We start from the raw sequence: 21,285 nt of genomic DNA on the forward strand, positions 1-21,285 counted from the left end.
CTTCTTGTTCTGCCTTCTGGTGCTTTGGAGAATAGTTTGACCCCCTCTTCTCTGCGAAAGCCCCTCAAATGTTGGAACAGTGCTAGCTGAGGGAAGCTGCAGCCACCAAACCAAGATCTACTGTACATCATTCAGACTCATTTCACAATGACCAATACAACAATAAAGATAATTACAATAATAAAAAAAGACAAACCGTTGATAAGAAAGACAAAAAAAAGTCTGGATAGTGGATGTGGCAGTACATGGAGGCAGCAGAATGGAAGAGAAAGAACTCGAGAAGATAACAAAATACATAGACCAGCGGCCCGCAACCTTTTCTATACCCCGCGCCCCTAGAACGCTTCTGATATGTTCTCGCACCCCTTACAAAAGTTCGAAATCACGGCAATGACTTATGGCGTACACACTATAATTTTGAAAACCCAAGTTTCGGCACCTCCTGAAACATCGTCTCGCTCCCCCGGATGGGAACCCCTGACATTAGACCTACAAACAGAAATAAAACAACTGTGGCAAAAGAAAGCAAAGGTATAGAACCAATCGTAATGGCCTTTTTAGGAAAAATAGGGCTGTATATAGGGACGCGGTGGCTCAGTGGGCTAGGACGCTGAGCTTGTCGATCAGAAGGTCGGCAGTTTGGCGGGTCGAATCCCGAGTGCCGCGTAACAGAGTGAGCGCCTGTTACTCGTCCCAGCTTCTGCCAACCTAGCAGTTCGAAAGCACGTAAAAAATGCAAGTAGAAAAATAGGGACCACTACGGTGGGAAGGTAACAGCGTTCCGTGCGCCTTTGGCATGTAGTCATGCCGGCCACATGACCACGGAGATGTCCTCGGACAAGCGCTGGCTCTTCGGCTTTGAAACGGAGATGAGCACCGGCCCCTAGAGTTGGAAACGACTAGCACGCATGTGCGGGGGAAACTTTACCTTTACCTTTAGGGCTGTATATTGATGTCCCTGACTAAAGTGCAATTGTTAAGAAAGAAAGAAAACCAGGTGCGAAAGGCAGAGATGAAACATATTTTAAGGGCCTCTTCGGATTAAGTTGGTAATCGTGTTTCTTTGGAATCCATTGGCTGTTAGTACAGCTAACAATCAACTTCCCTTCCTTGATGTCTTAGTCTACAAGAAATCCAACGGCTCCCTAGGACACACTATCTACCATAAAAAAACACACACAAACCGCTATCTGAATGCACTCTCACACCACCACCCAGCACAGATCAACTCCGTAGCCAAGACACTCATCTCCAGAACAAAACACCTAGCTGACGAACAACACCAAAAAACCGAACTACACACTCTCACTAATGTACTAACAGCCAATGGATTCCAAAGAAACACGATTACCAACTTAATCCGAAGAGAGACACCCACAAAAACCCAAGACAGAGAACAAGAAAATGGCAAAGCCCTCCTCCCATACTTAAAAGGGACCACAGACAGAATCAGCAAGGTCCTCCAAAAACACAACATCAAAACAGCATTCTACACAGACAGAAAAATATCCACCATCCTAAGAAACCCCAAGGACATAATTGGCTTAGAAAACCAAGGAGTATACGAAATCCCATGCTCCACCTGTCCCACCACATACATCGGACAGACCAACAGAAGAATAAGTGCACGCATTGAAGAGCACAAAAACTCACTCAGAAAAGGAGAACAAACTTCATCCCTGGTCCAACACTTTGAAGCCACGGGACATGAAATTGATTTTAAAAAAACCAAAACTATCGCCAAAATTGAACATTTTAACAACAGAATAATCAGAGAAGCCATTGAGATAGAAAAACGCCCCCACAGCATAAACAAACGAGATGATACCTCTCGCCTACCAACCATTTGGAAACCCGCCTTGATTGACAGACGAGTCCCAACCACCAAGAATGATAGACCCAAACTCATGATAACACATGACATCACCACCACACAACCATTCAAAAAGCAAATCCGAACCCACAATGATAACGAGGCACAACCACAAAACAGAAACCTAACCACAGCTGCAACATCAGCCACTTTAAACCCCTCCAAACCACACAATAAGCAAACTGACACCCACTATAAAAACATGGCACCACCACAAACACGAAGCCGAACAAAAGCAGCACAACTCACCAGCTCAGGTCTAAGGCTGGCAGCTGAGACCAGCCCATCCACTCAAAACACACCTCCACCCAATCAGAACACACCCACCATTCAAAACACACTCCCACCCAATCAGAACACACTTACTCCCCCACCCAATCAGAGCAACCTCCACCCACAGAACACACCCCCTCTGGCAGTTTAAAAAAGAGGAACAAACAGCCACATGCTTCTCCCAGAAGAAGGAAGCAGAAGCCTCCAGCCTGATGATGACGGATGGGATTCCATCGAAACGTCGCCCCTACACCTTTAGTTCTACGCGGGGAAAAACCCGAATAACCAAAGATCCACATACGAACACCCGCGGAAACCTCAGAAAATATATATATATATATATATATATATATATATATATATATATATATATATATATATATATATATATATATATATGTGTGTGTGTGTGTGTGTGTGTGTGTGTGTGTGTATTAAATGCTTGTTCGAATCTCAGAAGGGTATGGCTGATTGATGAAAACAAATAAGTTTGAAATGCATATCAGTCTCCCTTTAATTCTTTGTTAGCAATCTAAAAAAAAACTTTACATATATATATATATATATATATCCTTAAAGCAGGGGTCCCCAACCCCTGGTCTGTGGACCGGTACCGGGCAGTGGCATGCTAGCAACCGGTCTGCACAAACAAGCAAAGCCCCATCCGTGGGATGCAGGCAGCACACAAAACCACCTGTTCTCCGGTCCGCAGAAAAACCTCTCCCCTTTTGGTGCCCAAAAGGTTGGGGACCTCTGCCTTAAAGTATCAAGATCTGAAAATTGAAATTGAAAGATTATGGCATAAAGTAGCCGTCGTGACCCAGGGGTTATTAGCATACTGCGACCCATACCAAAAATTTTGGGTGGCACCTAGAAAATCTGGGCCTTGACGAACTGTTCATTTTCGGTTGCAAAAGGAGACACTGATTGGATCTGTACATATACTGCGTCAATGCATGACAACATCCCAGATTCTTGAGAAGAAATTGATGCATCTGAAGGCCATCACCAGCTAAAGAACTGGCAGCTGGGACTTCACATCCTTATGAACAGATTCTAATAATGTGACTATCCTGTTTTTGATCAGTCTTTATTGACACCTTCCAAAGTGTAAAATAGAAACTCCTTATTCCAAACAGCTAGACCAGAAAAGTTGGAGTCTTGCTGGATCAGGCCAAAGATCTACCCAGTTTAGTGTATTGTATCATATAGTAGCAACCCAAGGGCATCTGGGCATTAGAACATTCACAAGCAGGATATGAGTGGACAACTTGCTTTTATTGTGGCTTCCTAACATCTAGTTTGGTGTAGTAGCTAAGGTGTTTGGTTAGGAGATGGGAGACGGTGAGTTCTAGTTCCGTCTCAGAGCCTTGGTGGAGCAGTGGGCTAATGCCTCCTTAAGTAACACCAGCTGCCTGCAATTAGTGCAGGTTCGCATCCCACCAGGCTCAAGGTTGACTCAGCCTTCCATCCTTCCGAGGTAGGTAAAATGAGGACCCAGATTGTTGGGGGCAATTAAGGCTGACTTTGTAATAATGCCGCTTGGGGTGTGTGTGTGAAAGCCCTAATAAGCAGGCATATACATAGAATGAAGGCTACTGCTAAGCTTGTAAGCCGCCCTGAATCTTCGGAGAAGGGCGGGATATAAATGGAATTAAAAAATAAAAAATAAAAGCTAACTGGATGACTTTGGGCTAATCGCCAGGCGTCTGAGTTCTAGTTTCATCTTGGGCATAAAAGCCAGCTGGGTAACTTTGGATCAATCCCCAGGAGACCCTGAGTTCTAGTCCCACCTTAGCTATGAAAGCCAACTGGGTGACTTTGGGCCAATCCCCAGGAGACTGTGAGTTCTAGTCCCAGTTTAGGCATGAAAGCCGGCTGGGTGACTTTAGCCTAGGGGTCTTCAAATTTGGCCCTTTTAGGACTTGTGGACTTCAACTCCCAGAATTCCTCAGCCAGGGTGTCCCATTTTCACTTTGCTAATCAGACAGGGGGGCCTTCGTTCCTGTTTGCTACAGGCAAAGTTTCCTGATCCAAGAAAGATACTGGTGATAAAAGGTATCTGTGTGCTGTTTTCCCTGCACTAAATTGGTACGAGATTTATTTTGGTATGTATGAAGGCAGGATTACGTAGATTATTTCCAGTTTAGACACTGAGTTCATTGTGAGGTGTTTTTGTTTTTTTCTTCCATTCAATCAAGTCCAATTTTCAGAGACCACCTAGATAAGTCCCTGCAGTTTTCTTGGCAAGGTTTTTCAGAAGCAGTTTGGTCTGCCATTGCTTTCTTCCTAGGGCTGAGAGAAAGCGGTTGGCTCGAGGTCAATTTCTAGCCCAATGTCTTAATCACTACACCAAACTGGCTCTCTGCATTCTTTATTACTGCAGCCATTGCTAGAATAAACACAATGCTTCTCAAGAATCTTTTTTTTAAAAAAAAAATGCATCTACCCTGAAATTGCTGGAAAATTGCAAACTTGTTTTAAGCACAATTCCTGATCGTCTATCTTACAGCCTGACGAAGAGTTAAAACAACCTAACGGGTTAAATACAGTCTTGATTTTTAAGTTAAATCCTGAGTGGGTTCCTTTTTGAAGTAGCTGTCTTCAGAATGTTAACAGCGGCCTCTAGTGATGACTACTGCGTTAGAAAACTCAACTGCAACTCTACGGAAAACTTTAAAAAGAAACAAGCTGGAAACGCTAACCTAGAAAGAACAGCGCTTTCCAGCCTTAGCGCTGTAACTTTTTAAGAGGTCTGGATTTCAACTCCCAGAATTCTCATGCTGGCTGGGAAATTCTGGGAGCTGAAGTCCAGATCTCTTAGAGCAGGGGTAGGCAACCTTTCTAATGGCAGAAAGTGAAGAGGAACTGAAGAGTCTCTTGTTGCGAGTGAAGAAGGAGAGTGCAAAAGTTGGGTTGAAACTAAACATTAAGAAAACCAAGATCATGGCATCCGGCCCTCTCAATTCCTTGCAAATAGATGGGGAAGAAATGGAGGTAGTGACAGATTTTATTTTCCTGGGCTCCAAGATCACTGCAGATGGGGACTGTAGCCAAGAAATTAAGACGCTTGCTCCTGGGGAGGAAAGCCATGGCAAATCTAGACAGCACACTAAAAAGCAGAGACATCACCCTGCCAACAAAAGTGCATTTAGTCAAGGCTGTGGTCTTCCCAGTTGCAATGTATGGCAGTGAAAGTTGGACCATAAGAAAGGCTGAGCGCCAAAGAATTGAGGCCTTTGAACTATGGTGCTGGAGAAGACTCCTATGAGTCCCTTGGACTGCAAAGGCGATCAAACCGGTCAGTCCTAGAGGAGATCAACCCTGATTGCTCTTTAGAAAGCCAGATCCTAAAGCTAAAACTCAAATACTTGGGCCACCTAATGAGAAGGAAGGACTCACTGGAGAAGAGCCTAATGCTGGGAAAGATTGAGGGCAAGAGAAGAAGGGGACGACAGAGAATGAGGTGGCTGGATGGAGTCACTGAAGCAGTAGGTGTGAGCTTAAATGGACTCCAGAAGATGGTAGAAGACAGGAAGGCCTGGAGGAACATTGTCCATAGGGTCGCGATGGGTCGCACACGACTTCGCAACTAACAACATCAACAACAGGCAACCTTGGCTCTTTTATGACTCATGGACTTCAACTCCCAGAATTCCTGAGTCAGCATAGCTCAGCTTGGAAACCTCTCCCTTTTCCCTCAGCATGGCTGGCTCAGGAATTCTGGGAGTTGAAGTCCATGAGTCATAAAAGAGCCGAGGTTGCCTACCCCGGTCTTAGAGTTACTAAGGTGGAGAAACACGGACCTAGACTAGCTCATGAAATTGGAAAGAAAGGAAGAAGCACCGAAAAGCATCTTATAGCAAATTTGGTGGGTTCTGATTATGGGAATTATCTTAATGAGAGAGGAGGAAAGCAAGGGATGCACGTTCAAGGCAGGTATTTTTGGCTTTCTTTCCAAATGGTACTGAGGGACCAGCTTCCCTTAAGCTGTCAGGGCAGAGACTTTAAAAGTACAGTATATCATTTCTCAACTTTTAGACAATTGAGCGGTATGTGTCGTGTTTCCAGGCACCTGGAAACCTGTGACCTGTTGGGATTATAGGATCTACAGCAGGGGTCTTCAAACTTGGCCCTTTTATGACTCGTGGACTTCAACTCCCAGAATTGCTGAGCCAGCCACGCTGAGGGGAAAGGGAGAGGTTTCTATGCTTAGCCATGCTGGCTGAGGAATTCTGGGAATTGAAGTCCACAAGTCATAAAAGGGCCAAGTTTGAAGACCCCTGATCTACAGCTAATGAGTTTCAAGAGGACAAAACCAGTCAAAGGGAGCTCGGTGTAATTTAGTCTACTATGGTGCTATGTTGGTTAGATTAATCTCCTTCTTTCCTTCAAAACCATAGTACTCCTTTTGGGTGCCTGGGAGGGTGTTTGGCGGGGTTTGTCTGTTTTAATCTTATAAGACATCAAGAGTCATTTGTATGAGATAGATCAGACATGTCAATCTCGCGACGTCGCACAACATATCAGGGCGGTTTTGCCATTGCCGGCAATGAGGTGGGCACGGCTTCCATGTGACGCATCCGGCCCGCGGGCTGTCAGTTTGACACCTCTAAGATAGATGGATAGGTAAATAAATAGGCATATAAACAAAATACAGGCAGCAGAATAAATACGAGATAGAAACAATGTGAGGGAATGAAAAAAGCAAGGCATCTCAATTTCCAAATGCGTCAGAATAACAGAGTAGCAGAGTTGGAAGGGTGAATTCAAAAGTTGTCAAAGAGTGCCCAATTCAAATCTTATCACTGATATGATGAGCCACTCAGTCCTATGTGCTGATGTTTTTATCCAATTATATAAAATAAATATACTATGAAATCAAGCACGCCCTATTCCACCTCATCCCTGCAATTCAGGATTCTCTCTGCATGCAGGAAAAAAGCCATCAAAGTAATTCTGGCAGTTTGTTACAATAAAAAAAATGGTTCTGAAGTTAGATATGATTTTATTTTTAGAAAAGTGTATCCTGCCTTTAAAACCAGGTGTGTCCAGGGCAAGTGACAAGAGGCTTTGAAATGATTTCATGAGCTCAATAAATTTCTATCAAGAAAACTCATGACTCTTCCCTCAGTCCATGAAATAAAAGTTATCCACAGCCAGGCAATTGTACTTGCCAACCTGCCAATATCAGTCTGTGAAAAGAGTCAAGGAAAGAGAATAATTCTGACGCTTTTTATTATTCATTTATTAATTCAAACAGATCCCTGAAAACCTCCATCCTATTGGTATTTCAAAAAGACTTGGCCCTTCATTCAGGCCTATGGCCTAGGCCAGGGGTAGGCAACCTCGGCTCTTTTATGACTCATGGACTTCAACTCCCAGAATTCCTGAGCCAGCATAGCTGACTCAGGAATTCTGGGAGTTGAAGTCCATGAGTCATAAAAGAGCCGAGGTTGCCTACCCCTGGGGTCTTCAAACTTGGCCCTTTTATAACTTGAGGACTTCAACTCCCAGAATTCCTCAGCCAGGCATGCTGGCTGAGGAATTCTGGGAGTTGAAGTCCACGTGTCATCAAAGGGCCAGGTTTTGAAGACCCCGGTAACTTTCCTTGCCGGGCTGCGGTCTGATGTTTTCCAAGGGGAACCCCGGAGGGAGGGAAGGTGGCATCCTGCACGTTCAGGTGAGAGCCAGACTTCAGTCCCCAGCATGCCCCCGGCTGGACTTCAACTCCCGTCAAGCCGCGCGCCAAAAGAAGAAAGGCCGCGCGGGGAATAGGGTGTCAGATTGAGCTGCGTTCACCGACCACTAAAGAAAGGCAAGGGAGGCGGATTTAAATCACGGATCTGCGTGTGGCCCGGGTTGGGGTGGGAAGCATGGTTCCACACCTACACGCGTATCTCCCACGTGTCATCCTGCATGACACATGCAGGTTTGAAAAGGGGAAACGTTGGGTGATCAGCCACCTGGCGAGCATGGGAGGTCTGCAGGAGTAGACTGACTCCTGGATATGGACTAAGGAGGCTGGGAATGATGGGGATGGGAGTCCCGGTGCTACTTTTCCCAGCGGAGGAAGCTCGGGAATGGGCTCTCCCCTCCCAAAGAGGTCTGGTTAACAGGCGCACTGAAGGTGATATCACACTTCCGGTTCCCCTTCGGCGCGCGCGCCCGATCCGCCTCCGGCCTGCCACTCAACCGCCCCGCACGGTCGACAGAGAACCGGAAGTGCGGGGCGGCCCCCGCCAGTCCGCCCGGGATCCATCCGCCGCGCGTCTTTCCTCCCTCGGCTCTTGGCGCGGACGGGCCCGAGCCGCCCCCTTTCCCACTCACCGGCCGAAGCAGACTCCATGGCAGCCCGGGATGTGGAGCGGGAAGAAAATTCGGGTATTTTCTTGTTGAATTGCCAGATACAGAAGGGAAAAGAAAGGTCGGCGCACTTCCGTCCCCTGGGAAAAGCGCCGTCCGCCGATGCGCCTTTCCGGAGTTCCCGGAGGGGCAGGAAGCGCCTTTAAAAAAAAAAAAGAAAAGATGGAAAAGATGCCGGGCCCGACCCGTCTAAAAATTAATTGCGGCCGCTCTGGAATGGCGGCGGGCGAAGCTGCCGGACGGGATTATGGCGAATCTGCGGCGCCCGACATGGCGGCGGTTTGAGCTTCCTCGAGTGACGTCAGAGCGGCGGGCGGGGCCGTCCCCTTCGCTTAACGCGGTTGGGCGGAGCCAGGTCTTCGCGTGGCGCGCCTGCGCGACGACGACGCCCCCTAGTGGCCGCTAGAAAGTTTCGAAGCAGCTGGAGAGTAGTTGCGCTCGATCTCCGCGGACGGGAAATTGGGAGCTCCCCAAATCGCTGCACACTGGACGTGGCTGTTGTGTACAGGCCCAGGAAGGGTGGAAGATACCACAACTGGTGGTAGCCGTTCACTGGCCATTTTTCTCAAGAGGACGCAGTTAGTGCTTGGATGGGGGACCACCAGGAGATCCAAAGGCTGTGATAAGGAAACGGAAATCGGGCAAGCCGCTTCCTCAGTGCCAAGAAAACTGCACGGAAGTGTCTCTGCACCCATCAGGAGTCAAATTCTTTTGGAATGGACTGTAGTTTTAATCAAAATACAACAGATTGGATTCCCACGTTTCTGTACTGGCCAAAAGCGGCCACGTTCAAATGTTCAGCAAACTTCCAGGAGCTGAGCTGCCTTGGGAATGTTTATGTAGACACAGCATGCGGTATACTCATTTATTCCATTTATATTCAGCCAGATTGTTAAGAACAATTTATTCTACTTGAAAAGCCTCAAAGGTGACAAACTGGCCAGGCTCGTACATCAGTGACAAGAATTGCCCCTACATTACTCAACAATTGTTCTGAACAGTTTGTATTCACTACTAAGCTTCCGTCAAGCTTCTCCCCTTCCCCACCTCCCCTTTATTTGGCAGTAAAGGCTACATCCCAACTTTGAAAGAATGAAAAACACAACATGTGAATGGAAAGACTGGAAGATGGATGTTTTTCACTATTAACATTCCCTGGGTCTGCAACAACCTTGGTCACCAAGCACAGCAAAGTATGGAGATTTTTGTATTTCTTGACTGCCATCTACTGGCAGTAGGTTGTTGCAATCCAAATAGAGTAGGAATAGGATAGGACAGGACAGAACAGAACAAACACAGTTGGAAGGGAACTTGGAGGTTTTCTAGTCCAACCCCCTGCTTAGGCAGGAAACCCTATACCATTTCAGACAAATGTTTGTCCAATCTCTTCTTAAAAACTTCCAGTGTTGGAGCATTCACAACTTCTGGAGGCAGGTTGTTCCACTGGTTAATTGTTCTCTCAGGAAATTCCTTAGTTCTAGATTGCTTCTTAATATTCCATCTATTGCTTCTTAAGCCTACCTTCAAATGCTTTGGAGAATAGGTTGACCCCCCCTTCTTTGTGGTAACCCCATAGATATTGGAAAATTGCTATCACGCCACCCCAAGTTCTTCTCTTCATTAAACTAGACATACCCAATTCCAGCAAGCATTCTTTATACGTTTTAGCCTCCAGTCCTCTGATCATCATCTTTGCTGTTTGTACTCTATTTCTAGAGTCTCAACATCTTTTTTACATCGTGGTGACCAAAACCGGATGCAGTATTCCAAGCGTGGGTTTACCAAGGAATGATAAAGTGGTATTAACACTTCACATAATCTTGATTTTTATCCCTGTTAATGCAGTCTAGCACTGTGTTGGCTTTTTTGGCAGCTGCAGCACACGGCTGGCTCATATTTAAGTGATTGTCTACTAGGATTCCAAGATCCCTCTCACAGTTACTACTATTGAGCAAGGTACCACCTATACCAGGGGTAGGAAACCTCGGCTTTTATGATTCATGGACTTCAATTCCCAGAATTCCTGAGTCAGCATAGCTGACTCAGGAATTCTGGGAGTTGAAGTCCATGAGTCATAAGAGCCGAGGTTGCCTACCCCTGACCTATACTATACCTGTGTATATGGCTTTTCTTGCCTAAATGTAGAACCTTACTTTTTTCACCATTGAATTTTGTTAAGACAGTACCTATCTAATATAATAGCCCCCAGTTTACTGTCCGGCATGCTAGCTGAGGCATTCTGGGAGTTGAAATCCACAAGTCATAAAAGGGCCATGTTTGAAGACCCCTGACCTAAAGACTAAACATAATATTGGGAAGTGTTTATGGAGATTCCCAATCATCCAAGTCATGGTTGTCCCAAAGGTGCTTTTTTCAAGAGGCAACTGGACTTCCTTTGTTTTTCCTTGGAAGACATTTCGCTTTTCACCCAAGAAAATTCTTCACTTCTGACAAACGGAACTGTCAGATGAGAAGTGAAATGTCTTCCAAAGAAAAACAAAAGGTTTTTCAAAAGTTGCCTCTTGAAAAAGCACCTTTGGGAGAATCACACGGGAAGATGCTGAAGTACTTGCCGGAGAGATCCCTTGCTGCCCCATAAGCTACACAGCATGGGAGGATCTAATGCCAATGCGACAATTGTCCTGAACTTCACACTCGTGCGAAGGCCTGCATTAACACACTCGAAAAGACAGCCATAGGATCAAAATGGCTGCATTTCCCAGAACAGAGGTCACTTTGGTAGGTTGGTTTGTTTATTTATTTTTGTAGTTGGTTATCCTCACTTAAAAGGAAGGGAGTTGAGCAGATGATCTGCCTTGCCCTCAAAACATGGGATGCTCAGCAAGGCTCGTCTTTCCAAGGCAGCTGAAGTAAACTTCCATTCCCTCCAGCCATTTCATGTGACACAAGCCGTGTGTAGGATCTTTGCCTGAACTAAGAATCAACGGCAATCTTTTCAGATACCAACTATTCAATGGAAAGAAATAAAAGTGAAGCCTCCTTTATCGAACCTAAACTTTCCCCCGAACGCCGTTAGCAAGCGACCGTAACATTCAGAACAGAGGTGGTCCTCGGCTATACGACCACAACCGAGTCCCAAATTTCTGTTATTAAGCGGGACCTTTGTTAAAAGTTGAGTTTGGCCCCATTTTACGATCTTTCTTGCCATAGATACTAAGTGAATCGCTGGATAAAAGTTAGTAACTCCGTGGTTAAGTTGAACCTGGCTTCCCCACTGACTTTGCTGGTCAGAAGGTCGCAAAAAGGAGATCACACGACACACACGCACACCCCGGGATGCTGCAGCGGTCATAAGTATGAACCAGTTGGCAAGCGTCTGCATTTTGATCACGTGATCGTGGGGATGCTGCAAAAGTCATCACTCTGGAAAACGGGCCTAAGTCGCGTTTTCGGTGCCGTCGTAACTTTGAAGCGTCACTAAATGAACTGCCTGTACGTTTAAAGCAGCAGACATTTTTGTAAAGAGCGGGGAAAAAAGGGTGCTGTACTTTTTTCTTCCTTTAAATATTTATTAGTTCTTTTAACGCCGAAGGACATATTTGAAATACAACATCACAGCAAGAACAAAGGAGTAAAAATTATGCTCGGCTATTAAAAAAAACAAGGAGGATTCTGTAAACCAAAGATACAGAACAGCTAACAAAAGCATGAGGACAAGCCAAGACATGAGTAACTTGGTGGACCTTTTCTTGGGCTACCAGGAGTCTCCAAAGGGCCCAAAGGTGGGCTATAAAACTCTTAATAATTAATATTAGTGATATTTTGTTGTCCTCCCAACTAGAGGATAATGAATAATGGCTTCTCCAGTGCTTTGGGTATTTAAGTAAGGCTAGGATGGAGGCGCCCAAATACATTAACCTTTTGAATTTGGATGAAATCTGCTTTGTCATTGGTCATCACCAGCTCTTATTCTAAATTTGGATTTCAAATGCAATTTGATTGCACCTGCCTGCGACTAGAATACAGATAAACATGCAAAGGGCTAGTTGTTTCTTTGTGCAGTTTAATATCTACCTTTCCCCAGGAGCAAACAGCTGCTGCCACTTTCTCTTTCAATTCCCTCCCACCACCACAACAATAAAAAAAATGTTGGGGTAAGTTGAGATGCCCTTTTCAGTCTGACCTTGACACTAACGCAGCTGACTAAGGTCAACTGGTAAGAGTTGGCAGCATGCACACGTGACAACATAAAACAGATAAAGAGGAAAATACAGGACACACCCCAAAGTTCAGGAGCGTGTAGCACTATTCTTAAAATGTTTCAGATGGCAGCGAAGCATCTGGGATTTCTTTCTCTTTCACGTCTCATCTTCCGTAATCATTCACAGCTCTCAACGGTATGCCAGGAAGCTTAATGAATGTATGAATGTGTATGGGCGTTTCTCAAGTTGTCCAAAATTGCAGTCTTAAGAAGCAGAAATGCTGAGGATTTCCTATTTAAGAAAATAAGCAAATGGCACTGCTCAGCCTTAGAAGGAACATATTGAAGCAAAAATCATGGGGGGGGGGGGAGAGTGAGAATTGGATAGACCTTGCAGTACTCTCTGCTTCAAGGCTAGTAGCATTGCAATTGGCTTTTGCTGCCCCTAAGGAACAGTGGCCTAACTCTGTACAGGTAGTCCTCCATTTACGGCCACAGAGCAGCCCAAAATTTCCGTTGCTAAGTGAGACATTTGTCAAGCGAGTTTCGCTCAACTTTACCACCTTTTTGGCCACGGCTGTTAAGTGAATCACGGCAATTGTTAAGGCTGTAAGACGGTTGTTAAGTGAATCTGGCTTCCCCATTGACTTTGCTTGTTAGGTCGCAAACGGGGAGCACATGAACCCCAGGATAGTGCAACCATCACAAGTGTGACACAGTTGCTGAGCATCTGATTTTTGAGCCCGTGAAATTGGGGATGTTGTAATGGTCGTAACCTTGAAAAATGGTCATATGTCACTATTTGAGCTTTGGAAAAAGTTCAGAGAAGAGCAACTAGGATGATCGAAGGCCTGGAGACTAAAACATACGAAGAATGGCTGTGGGGCTTGGGTTTGGCTAGTCCAGGGGTCAGCAACCTGAAACAGTGAAAGAGCCACTCAGAACCGGTTCCCTCACAAAAGGAAAAACTGGGAGCCACAAAAAAATGTGTGCGCATGGGCATACATACGCGCATGTGCAGAACAGGATTTGACTGAAGAGTGGAGCCAAGGCGAGATATGCACCTACCCTGCATATTTGAATTGATTGAACTTTTTTAGTCCCACTTTTTTTTTTTGGACTGCACATGGCAGAAGACTGGGAGCCGCAGGAGATGGCTGAAAGAGCCGCATGCGGCTCCGGAGCCGCGGGTTGCAGACCTGTGGGCTAGTCTAAAGAAAAGGAGGAATAGGGGAGACATGATAGCAGTATTCCAGTATTTGAGGGGCTGCCACCAAAAAGAGGGGGTCATGTTGTTCACTCCAGAGGGAAGGATGAGAAACAATGGTTGGAAACTGACAAAAGAGAGAAGCAACCTGGAACTAAGGAGAAACTTCCTGACAGTGAGGAAAATCAACTAGTGGAACAGCTTTGCCTTCAGCGCTCCATCACTGGAGATTTTTAAGAAGATTCTATTCTGTTCTGTTGTGTTCTATTCTCAATAAAGATTCTATTCTATTCTATTCTATTCTATTCTATTCTATTCTATTCTATTATTCCATTCCATTCCATTTTCAATAGTCCTATTTCTATTCTATTTTTATTCTATTCTCAATAAAGAGTCCTACTCTATTCTATTCTAATTTCTACTTTACTCTGTGTTATAATTTTGAACGGTCACTAAACAAACTCTTAAAGTTGAAAACTACTGGTATGTGTTAACCATATTTATTGATCTTGACAAATCCAGGGGAGGAAGAATGGATCATTCCCCAGGGATTGGTCACTCAAGCACTTGTCCAGAAAAATCTGACATTCCCCTTTAAGGTCAACCAGAGAATTTTATCATCCATATTGCCAGATATTGTTTTTTCCCCCTCCTCTTAGCCAAAGCCTTTATTCCAGATCCTAGAAGCAATAGGCAGACCTCGGTACCTGCCAGCTTTGAAAAAAAGCCTCTTTATAGTGGATCTTTTCCTTCCAGCGTTGTTTATAAGTAGCCGAAAGGAGCAAACATCGGACTGAAAGCTATGTTTCACAGCTGCCAGTCGGGGATGTTTACAACATCAGACTACCATTCTTTGGGGCGCAGGGACGGCTTATCTGGAAAAAGACAGAAAGTTAAAAAGTGAGTGAAAAACACATCTCTAGGTCTCCTTCATTTTAAAGCACACATACTGGGAACAGTATAGCAATGGCAATAGCACTTAGACTTATATACCGCTTCATAGCGCTTTACAGTCCCCTCTAAGCAGTTTACAGAGTCAGCGTATTGCCCCCAGCAATCTGGGTCCTCATTTTACCGACCTCGGAAGGATTGCAAGCTGAGTCAATCTTGAGCCAGTCAAGACTGAACTCCGGGCAGTGGGCAGAGTCAGCCTGCATTCTGCATTTTAACCGCTGGGAGGGAGGGAGGGAGGGAGACAGGGAGGAAAGGAAGGAAGGAAACGAAAAGGAAGAAAGTGCAGTAGCAATAGCACTTAGATTTATATACTGCTTCACAGTGCTTTACAGTCCACAGCTGCCATGTCTGCAATCTTGGCACGCATGCATGCATGAACGGTAGCCCTTGGCACTTCGGTCTGAGTAAAATACACGCAAGATTGCCCTAGAAAATAACTGAGTCCTTTTCCCCAAGAAAAATGGAAGAAGCAGTTCCAGCCCCTCCCTCCCTCTCCCTCTCTCTCATATATATATATATATATATATATATATATATATATATATATATATATATATATATATATATATATATATATATATATATATATATTTCAAATGTTAACTATTTAGATTACCTTGCTAGGCCCCAAACATGGGGCAAATCTTTATTTCCTGTTTTCAGCCTATCTTGAAGGCTATCGAACAGGCAGTAGTCACACCGGACATTTACACACACACACACACACACACACACACACACACACACACACACACACACACACACATATATATATATATATATATATATATATATATATATATATATATATATGTAGATCTAGAGTCTCGGGTTTCTTCCCGCGTTCCTTTCATCTTCAGAAAGTTGTGGCGACGTTTCGACGAAATCCCATCCGTCATCATCAGGCCGGAGTGTTCCTCCTGCTGCTTCCAGGAGCAATGCGTGGTCTGGCTGTTCCTTTCCTTCCAACTGCCGGTGGGGCTGTGCTCTGACTGGGTGGAGGCGTGGCTGCTTTCTGATTGGGTAGGGGTGTCCCACGCCTCCACCCAGTCAGAGCACAGCCCCACCGGCAGTTGGAAGGAAAGGAACAGCCAGACCACGCATTGCTCCTGGAAGCAGCAGGAGGAACACTCCGGCCTGATGATGACGGATGGGATTTCGTCGAAACGTCGCCACAACTTTCTGAAGATGAAAGGAACGCGGGAAGAAACCCGAGACTCTAGATCTACACATACAGACACCCGCGAGAATCTACGAAAACATATATATATATATATATATATATATATATATATATATATATATATATATATATATATATGTTGTTGTTGTTAGTTGCGAAGTCGTGTCCGACCCATCGCGACCCTATGGACAATGTTCCTCCAGGCTTTCCTGTCCTCTACCATCTTCTGGAGTCCATTTAAGCTCACGCCTACTGCTTCAGTGACTCCATCCAGCCACCTCATTCTCTGTCGTCCCCTTCTTCTATTGCCCTCAATCTTTCCCAGCATTAGGCTCTTCTCCAGTGAGTCCTTTCTCCTCATTAGGTGGCCAAAGTATTTGAGTTTTAGCTTCAGGATCTGGCCTTCTAAAGAGCAGTCAGGGTTGATCTCCTCTAGGACTGACCGGTTTGATCGCCTTGCAGTCCAAGGGACTCGCAGGAGTCTTCTCCAGCACCACAGTTCAAAGGCCTCAATTCTTTGGCGCTCAGCCTTTCTTATGGTCCAACTTTCACTGCCATACATTGCAACTGGGAAGACCATAGCCTTGACTATATGCACTTTTGTTGACAGGGTGATGTCTCTGCTTTTTAGTGTGCTGTCTAGATTTGCCATGGCTTTCCTCCCCAGGAGCAAGCGTCTTTTAATTTCTTGACTACAGTCCCCATCTGCAGTGATCTTGGAGCCCAGGAAAATAAAATCTGTCACTACCTCCATTTCTTCCCCATCTATTTGCCAGGAATTGAGAGGGCCGGATGCCATGATCTTGGTTTTCTTAATGTTTAGTTTCAACCCAACTTTTGCACTCTCCTTCTTCACTCGCAACAAGAGACTCTTCAGTTCCTCTTCACTTTCTGCCATTAGAGTGGTATCATCTGCATATCTTAGGTTGTTGATATTTCTTCCAGCAATCTTAATTCCAATTTTTGACTCCTCTAGCCCTGCCTTTCTCATGATGTGCTCTGCATATAAGTTAAATAGGCAAGGCGACAGTATACAGCCTTGCCGGACACCTTTCCCAATTTGGAACCAATCAGTGGTTCCATGTCCAGTTCTCACTGTTGCTTCTTGGCCCGCATATAGGTTTCTCAAGAGACAAATAAGATGTTCTGGTACTCCCATCTCTTTAAGAACTTGCCACAGTTTGTTATGATCCACACAATCAAAGGCTTTAGCATAGTCAATGAAGCAGAAGTAGATGTTTTTCTGGAACTCCCTAGCTTTCTCCATGATCCAGCGTATGTTGGCAATTTGATCTCTAGTTCCTCTGCCTCTTCGAAATCCTGCCTGTACTTCTGGTAGTTCTCGATCCACATACTGCTGGAGTCTAGCTTGTAGGATTTTAAGCATAACTTTACTAGCATGAGAAATGAGTGCAATGGTGCGATAGTTTGAACATTCTTTGGCACTGCCTTTCTTTGGAATTGGAATGTAAACTGATCTTTTCCAATCCTGTGGCCACTGTTGAGTTTTCCAAATTTGCTGGCAAATTGAGTGCAGTATTTTTACTGCATCGTCTTTTAAGATTTTGAATAGCTCAGCTGGAATACTGTCACCTCCACTAGCTTTGTTGTTGCTCAGCTTTTCTAAGGCCCACTTCACTTCACATTCTAGGATGTCTGGCTCGAGGTCAGTGACCACCTCATTGTGATTATCAGGGACGTTAAGCTCATTCTTGTATAGTTCTTCTGTGTAATTTTGCCATCTCTTCTTAATCTCTTCTGCCTCTGTTAGGTCCCTGCCATTTTGGTCCTTTATCATGCCCATTTTTGCATTGAACGTTCCCTTCATTTCTCCAATTTTCTTGAAAAGATCTCTGGTCCTCCCTATTCTATTGTTTTCTTCTATTTCTTTGCACTGTTCATTTAAGAAGGCATTCTTATCTCTTCTAGCTATTCTCTGGAATTCTGCATTCAATTGGGCATATCTTTCTTTTTCTCCCTTGCCTTTTGCTTCCCTCCTTTCCTCAGCTATTTGCAAAGCTTCCTCAGACAGCCATTTTGCTTTCTTGCATTTCTTTTTCTTTGGGATGGTTTTAGTTGCTACCTCTTGTACAATGTTGCGAACCTCTGTCCATAGTTCTTCAGGCACCCTGTCTATCAGATCTAATTCCTTAAATCTATTTGTCACCTCTACTGTATATTCAACGGGGATATGATTTAATTCATACCTGACTGGCCTGGTGCTTTTCCCTACTTTCTTCAGTTTAAGCCTAAACTTTGCAACAAGAAGCTCATGGTCTGAGCCACAGTCAGCTCCTGGTCTTGTTTTTACTGACTGTATAGAGCTTCTCCATCTTTGGCTGCAGAGCATATAGTCAATCTGATTTCTGTGTTGACCGTCTGGTGATGTCCATGTGTAGAGCCGTCTCTTGGGTTGTTGGAAAAGAGTGTTTGCTATGACCATCGTATTCTCTTGACAAAATTCTATCAGCCTGTGCCCTGCTTCATTTTGTACTCCAAGGCCAAACTTGCCTGTTATTCCGGTTATCTTTTGGCTTCCTACTTTAGCATTCCAATCCCCCATGATGATAAGGACATCATTTCTGGGTGTTAGTTCTATAAGGTGCTGTAGGGCTTCATAGAACCGGTCAATTTCATCCTCTTCAGCACCGGTGGTTGGGGCATAGACTTGGACTACTGTGATATTGAATGGTTTGCCTTGGATTCGAACTGAAATCATTCTGTCATTTTGAGGATTGTATCCCAGTATTGCTTTTCCTACTCTTTTATTGACTATGAAGGCTACTCCATTTCTTCTGAGGGATTCTTGCCCGCAGTAGTATACCTGATGGTCATCTGAATTAAATTCACCCATTCCTGTCCATTTTAGTTCGCTGATACCTAAGATGTCGATGTTCAGTCTTGTCATCTCTTGTTTGACCACGTCCAGCTTGCCTTGATTCATGGATCTTACATTCCAGGTTCCTATGGAGAAAAAATCTTTACAGCATCGGACTTTCCTTTCACCACCAGACATATCCACAGCTGAGCGTCCTTTCGGCTTTGGCCCAGTCGCTTCATTCTTTCTGGCGCTACTAGTACTAGCCCTCTGCTCTTCCCCAGTAGCATATTGGACGCCTTCCGACCTGAGGGGCTCATCTTCCAGCGTCATATCGTTTTGCCTTTTGGTACTGTCCATAGGGTTTTCATGGCAAAGATACTGGAGTGGTTTGCCATTTCCTTCTCCAGTGGATCACGTTTTGTCAGAACTCTCTGCTATGACCTTTCCGTCTTGGGTGGCCCTGCACGGCATAGCTCATAGCTTCATTGAATTACGCAAGCCCCTTCGCCACGACAAGGCAGTAATCCATGAAGGGGATATATATATGGGACGCGGTGGCTCAGTGGGTTAGGACGCTGAGCTTGTCAATCGGAAGGTCGGCAGTTTGGTGGGTCGAATCCCGAGTGCCGTGTAACAGAGTGAGCGCCTGTTACTCGTCCCAGCTTCTGCCAACCTAGCAGTTCGAAAGCACGTAAAAATGCAAGTAGAAAAATAGGGACCACTACGGTGGGAAGGTAACAGCGTTCCGTGCGCCTTTGGCGTCTAGTCATGCCGGCCACATGACCACGGAGACGTCCTCGGACAAGCGCTGTCTCTTCGGCTTTGAAACGGAGATGAGCACCGGCCCCTAGAGTCGGAAACGATTAGCACACCTTTACCTTTACCCATATATATATAAACAACTGCCTAATGTGCAATCAGCCCAGGTTCGAATCTCAGAAGGGTATGGCTGACTGATGAAAACTAATAAGTTTGAAATGCATATCAGTCTCCCTTAATTCTTTGTTAGCAATTTAAAATTTACATATATATATATATGTGTATATATATATATATATATATATATATATATATATATATATATATGTATGTATATATGTATGTATATATATATATATATATATATATATATATGTGTGTGTGTGTGTGTGTGTGTGTGTGTCCCACCAGATGCTATTCTTGCAGGCAAATTGCAAGTACCAATTGGGGGCTGCTTCTGCAGCATCAGTTGAAACTTCACAGAATGTCGCCTCTACAGTAGAAACTTGCTTGGAACGGGATCATAGGAATCATTTTATTACATTAGCTGTATTCCCCCCCCCCGTTCAAACTACCGGTTGAACCTTTATAGCCACACATAGCCTAGGATCAAGGAGCCCCCAAAGTTTTGCCCAACAAAACCCTCCATGTCTTACGAACTGAAAAAAGGTGCATGTTCTAGCAAGATTGCAGAAGTGCTAAATTAGTTTGCAAAACAACAACAATGGAAGAGCCTTTTCAGGGACTGTATTTAAGCCACAAATCAGGGATTCTGAAATCTACCAAGCGATCCACTACAGTCTGCCCGGATTAACCGGCCGTGGTTCACTCGTCTTCTTAGCCCCTCACCTCTCCATCTCCATCTGCAGGGGCTGCAAACCCAGTTTCTTGACATTGTGGGAAGAATTTTAATAATCGGTAATAACTGCGGAAGATTCTTTCCCCCATTGCATCAAATAATTAACCCAGACTGGAAGTTATGTTGCAGTCAAAAAGGTACATTTTAACAAAGATTAGATGCTAAGATTGCTCAATCAACTGATAAATAGTAAAACCAATTACTTGGGCAAGAATAAATAACCGGACAAAAAAAACAACAACTGTTCATTCACACTTCCCCAAACCCACAAACAGGTTGCCCAGACACCATGTACACAACAAAGGCAAGCCAGACAGACACAAGGAAGGAAAAATTAAGACTGACAGAATCACACATTAGAACCAGTATGTACACACACCCAAACCCCCTCAAGACCCACCAAGGACAAAACAACACCCCCTTTTGTACCTCATTTTCTTTGCAGCTACCCCCAAAAGCCAAACCTCTTTGCTTTGGGGAATAAACAAATGTTTTTTTTTTTCTTCACAGCGTATCTGGATTTCATTTCGGTTTGTTTTTGCATAACCCCAGCTCAAGCTGGCAATCCAAATGGTTCTTCCGACAAAATGGACAAACAATAATACCAGGAGCAGAGTGCAAAGGAGAGCAGGGGTCTTCAACACTTGGCCCTTTTATGACTTTGGGAGTTGGAAGACCACAAATCATAAAAGGGCCAGGTTTGAAGATCCCTGGAGTAAGAGCAACAAAGAGGATTAGGGAAATGGAGGATAAACCTTATGAAGAACGGTTGCAGGAATTGGGTATGTCTAGTTTAAACGAAGAGAAGAAACAGGGCTGACATGATAG

The 21,285-nt window shown here is 44.6% G+C and overlaps 1 protein-coding gene across 1 annotated transcript in view; it reads right to left on the reverse strand.

Moving 5' to 3' along the window:
* The window catches only part of ZFAT (zinc finger and AT-hook domain containing), a 133,377-nt gene extending 123,266 nt beyond the window's left edge, over positions 1–10,111 (reverse strand). Inside the window, exon 1 of the mRNA XM_083360036.1 lies at positions 8,477–10,111. Coding sequence (XP_083216162.1) covers positions 8,477–8,495 — 19 coding nt within the window. The 5' untranslated portion in view covers positions 8,496–10,111. The remainder of the gene's footprint in view (positions 1–8,476) is intronic.
* Positions 10,112–21,285: the final 11,174 nt, after the last annotated feature.

Source organism: Vipera ursinii (genome assembly GCF_947247035.1).
Source record: "Vipera ursinii genome assembly, chromosome: 3".
Taxonomy (NCBI): domain Eukaryota; kingdom Metazoa; phylum Chordata; class Lepidosauria; order Squamata; family Viperidae; genus Vipera; species Vipera ursinii.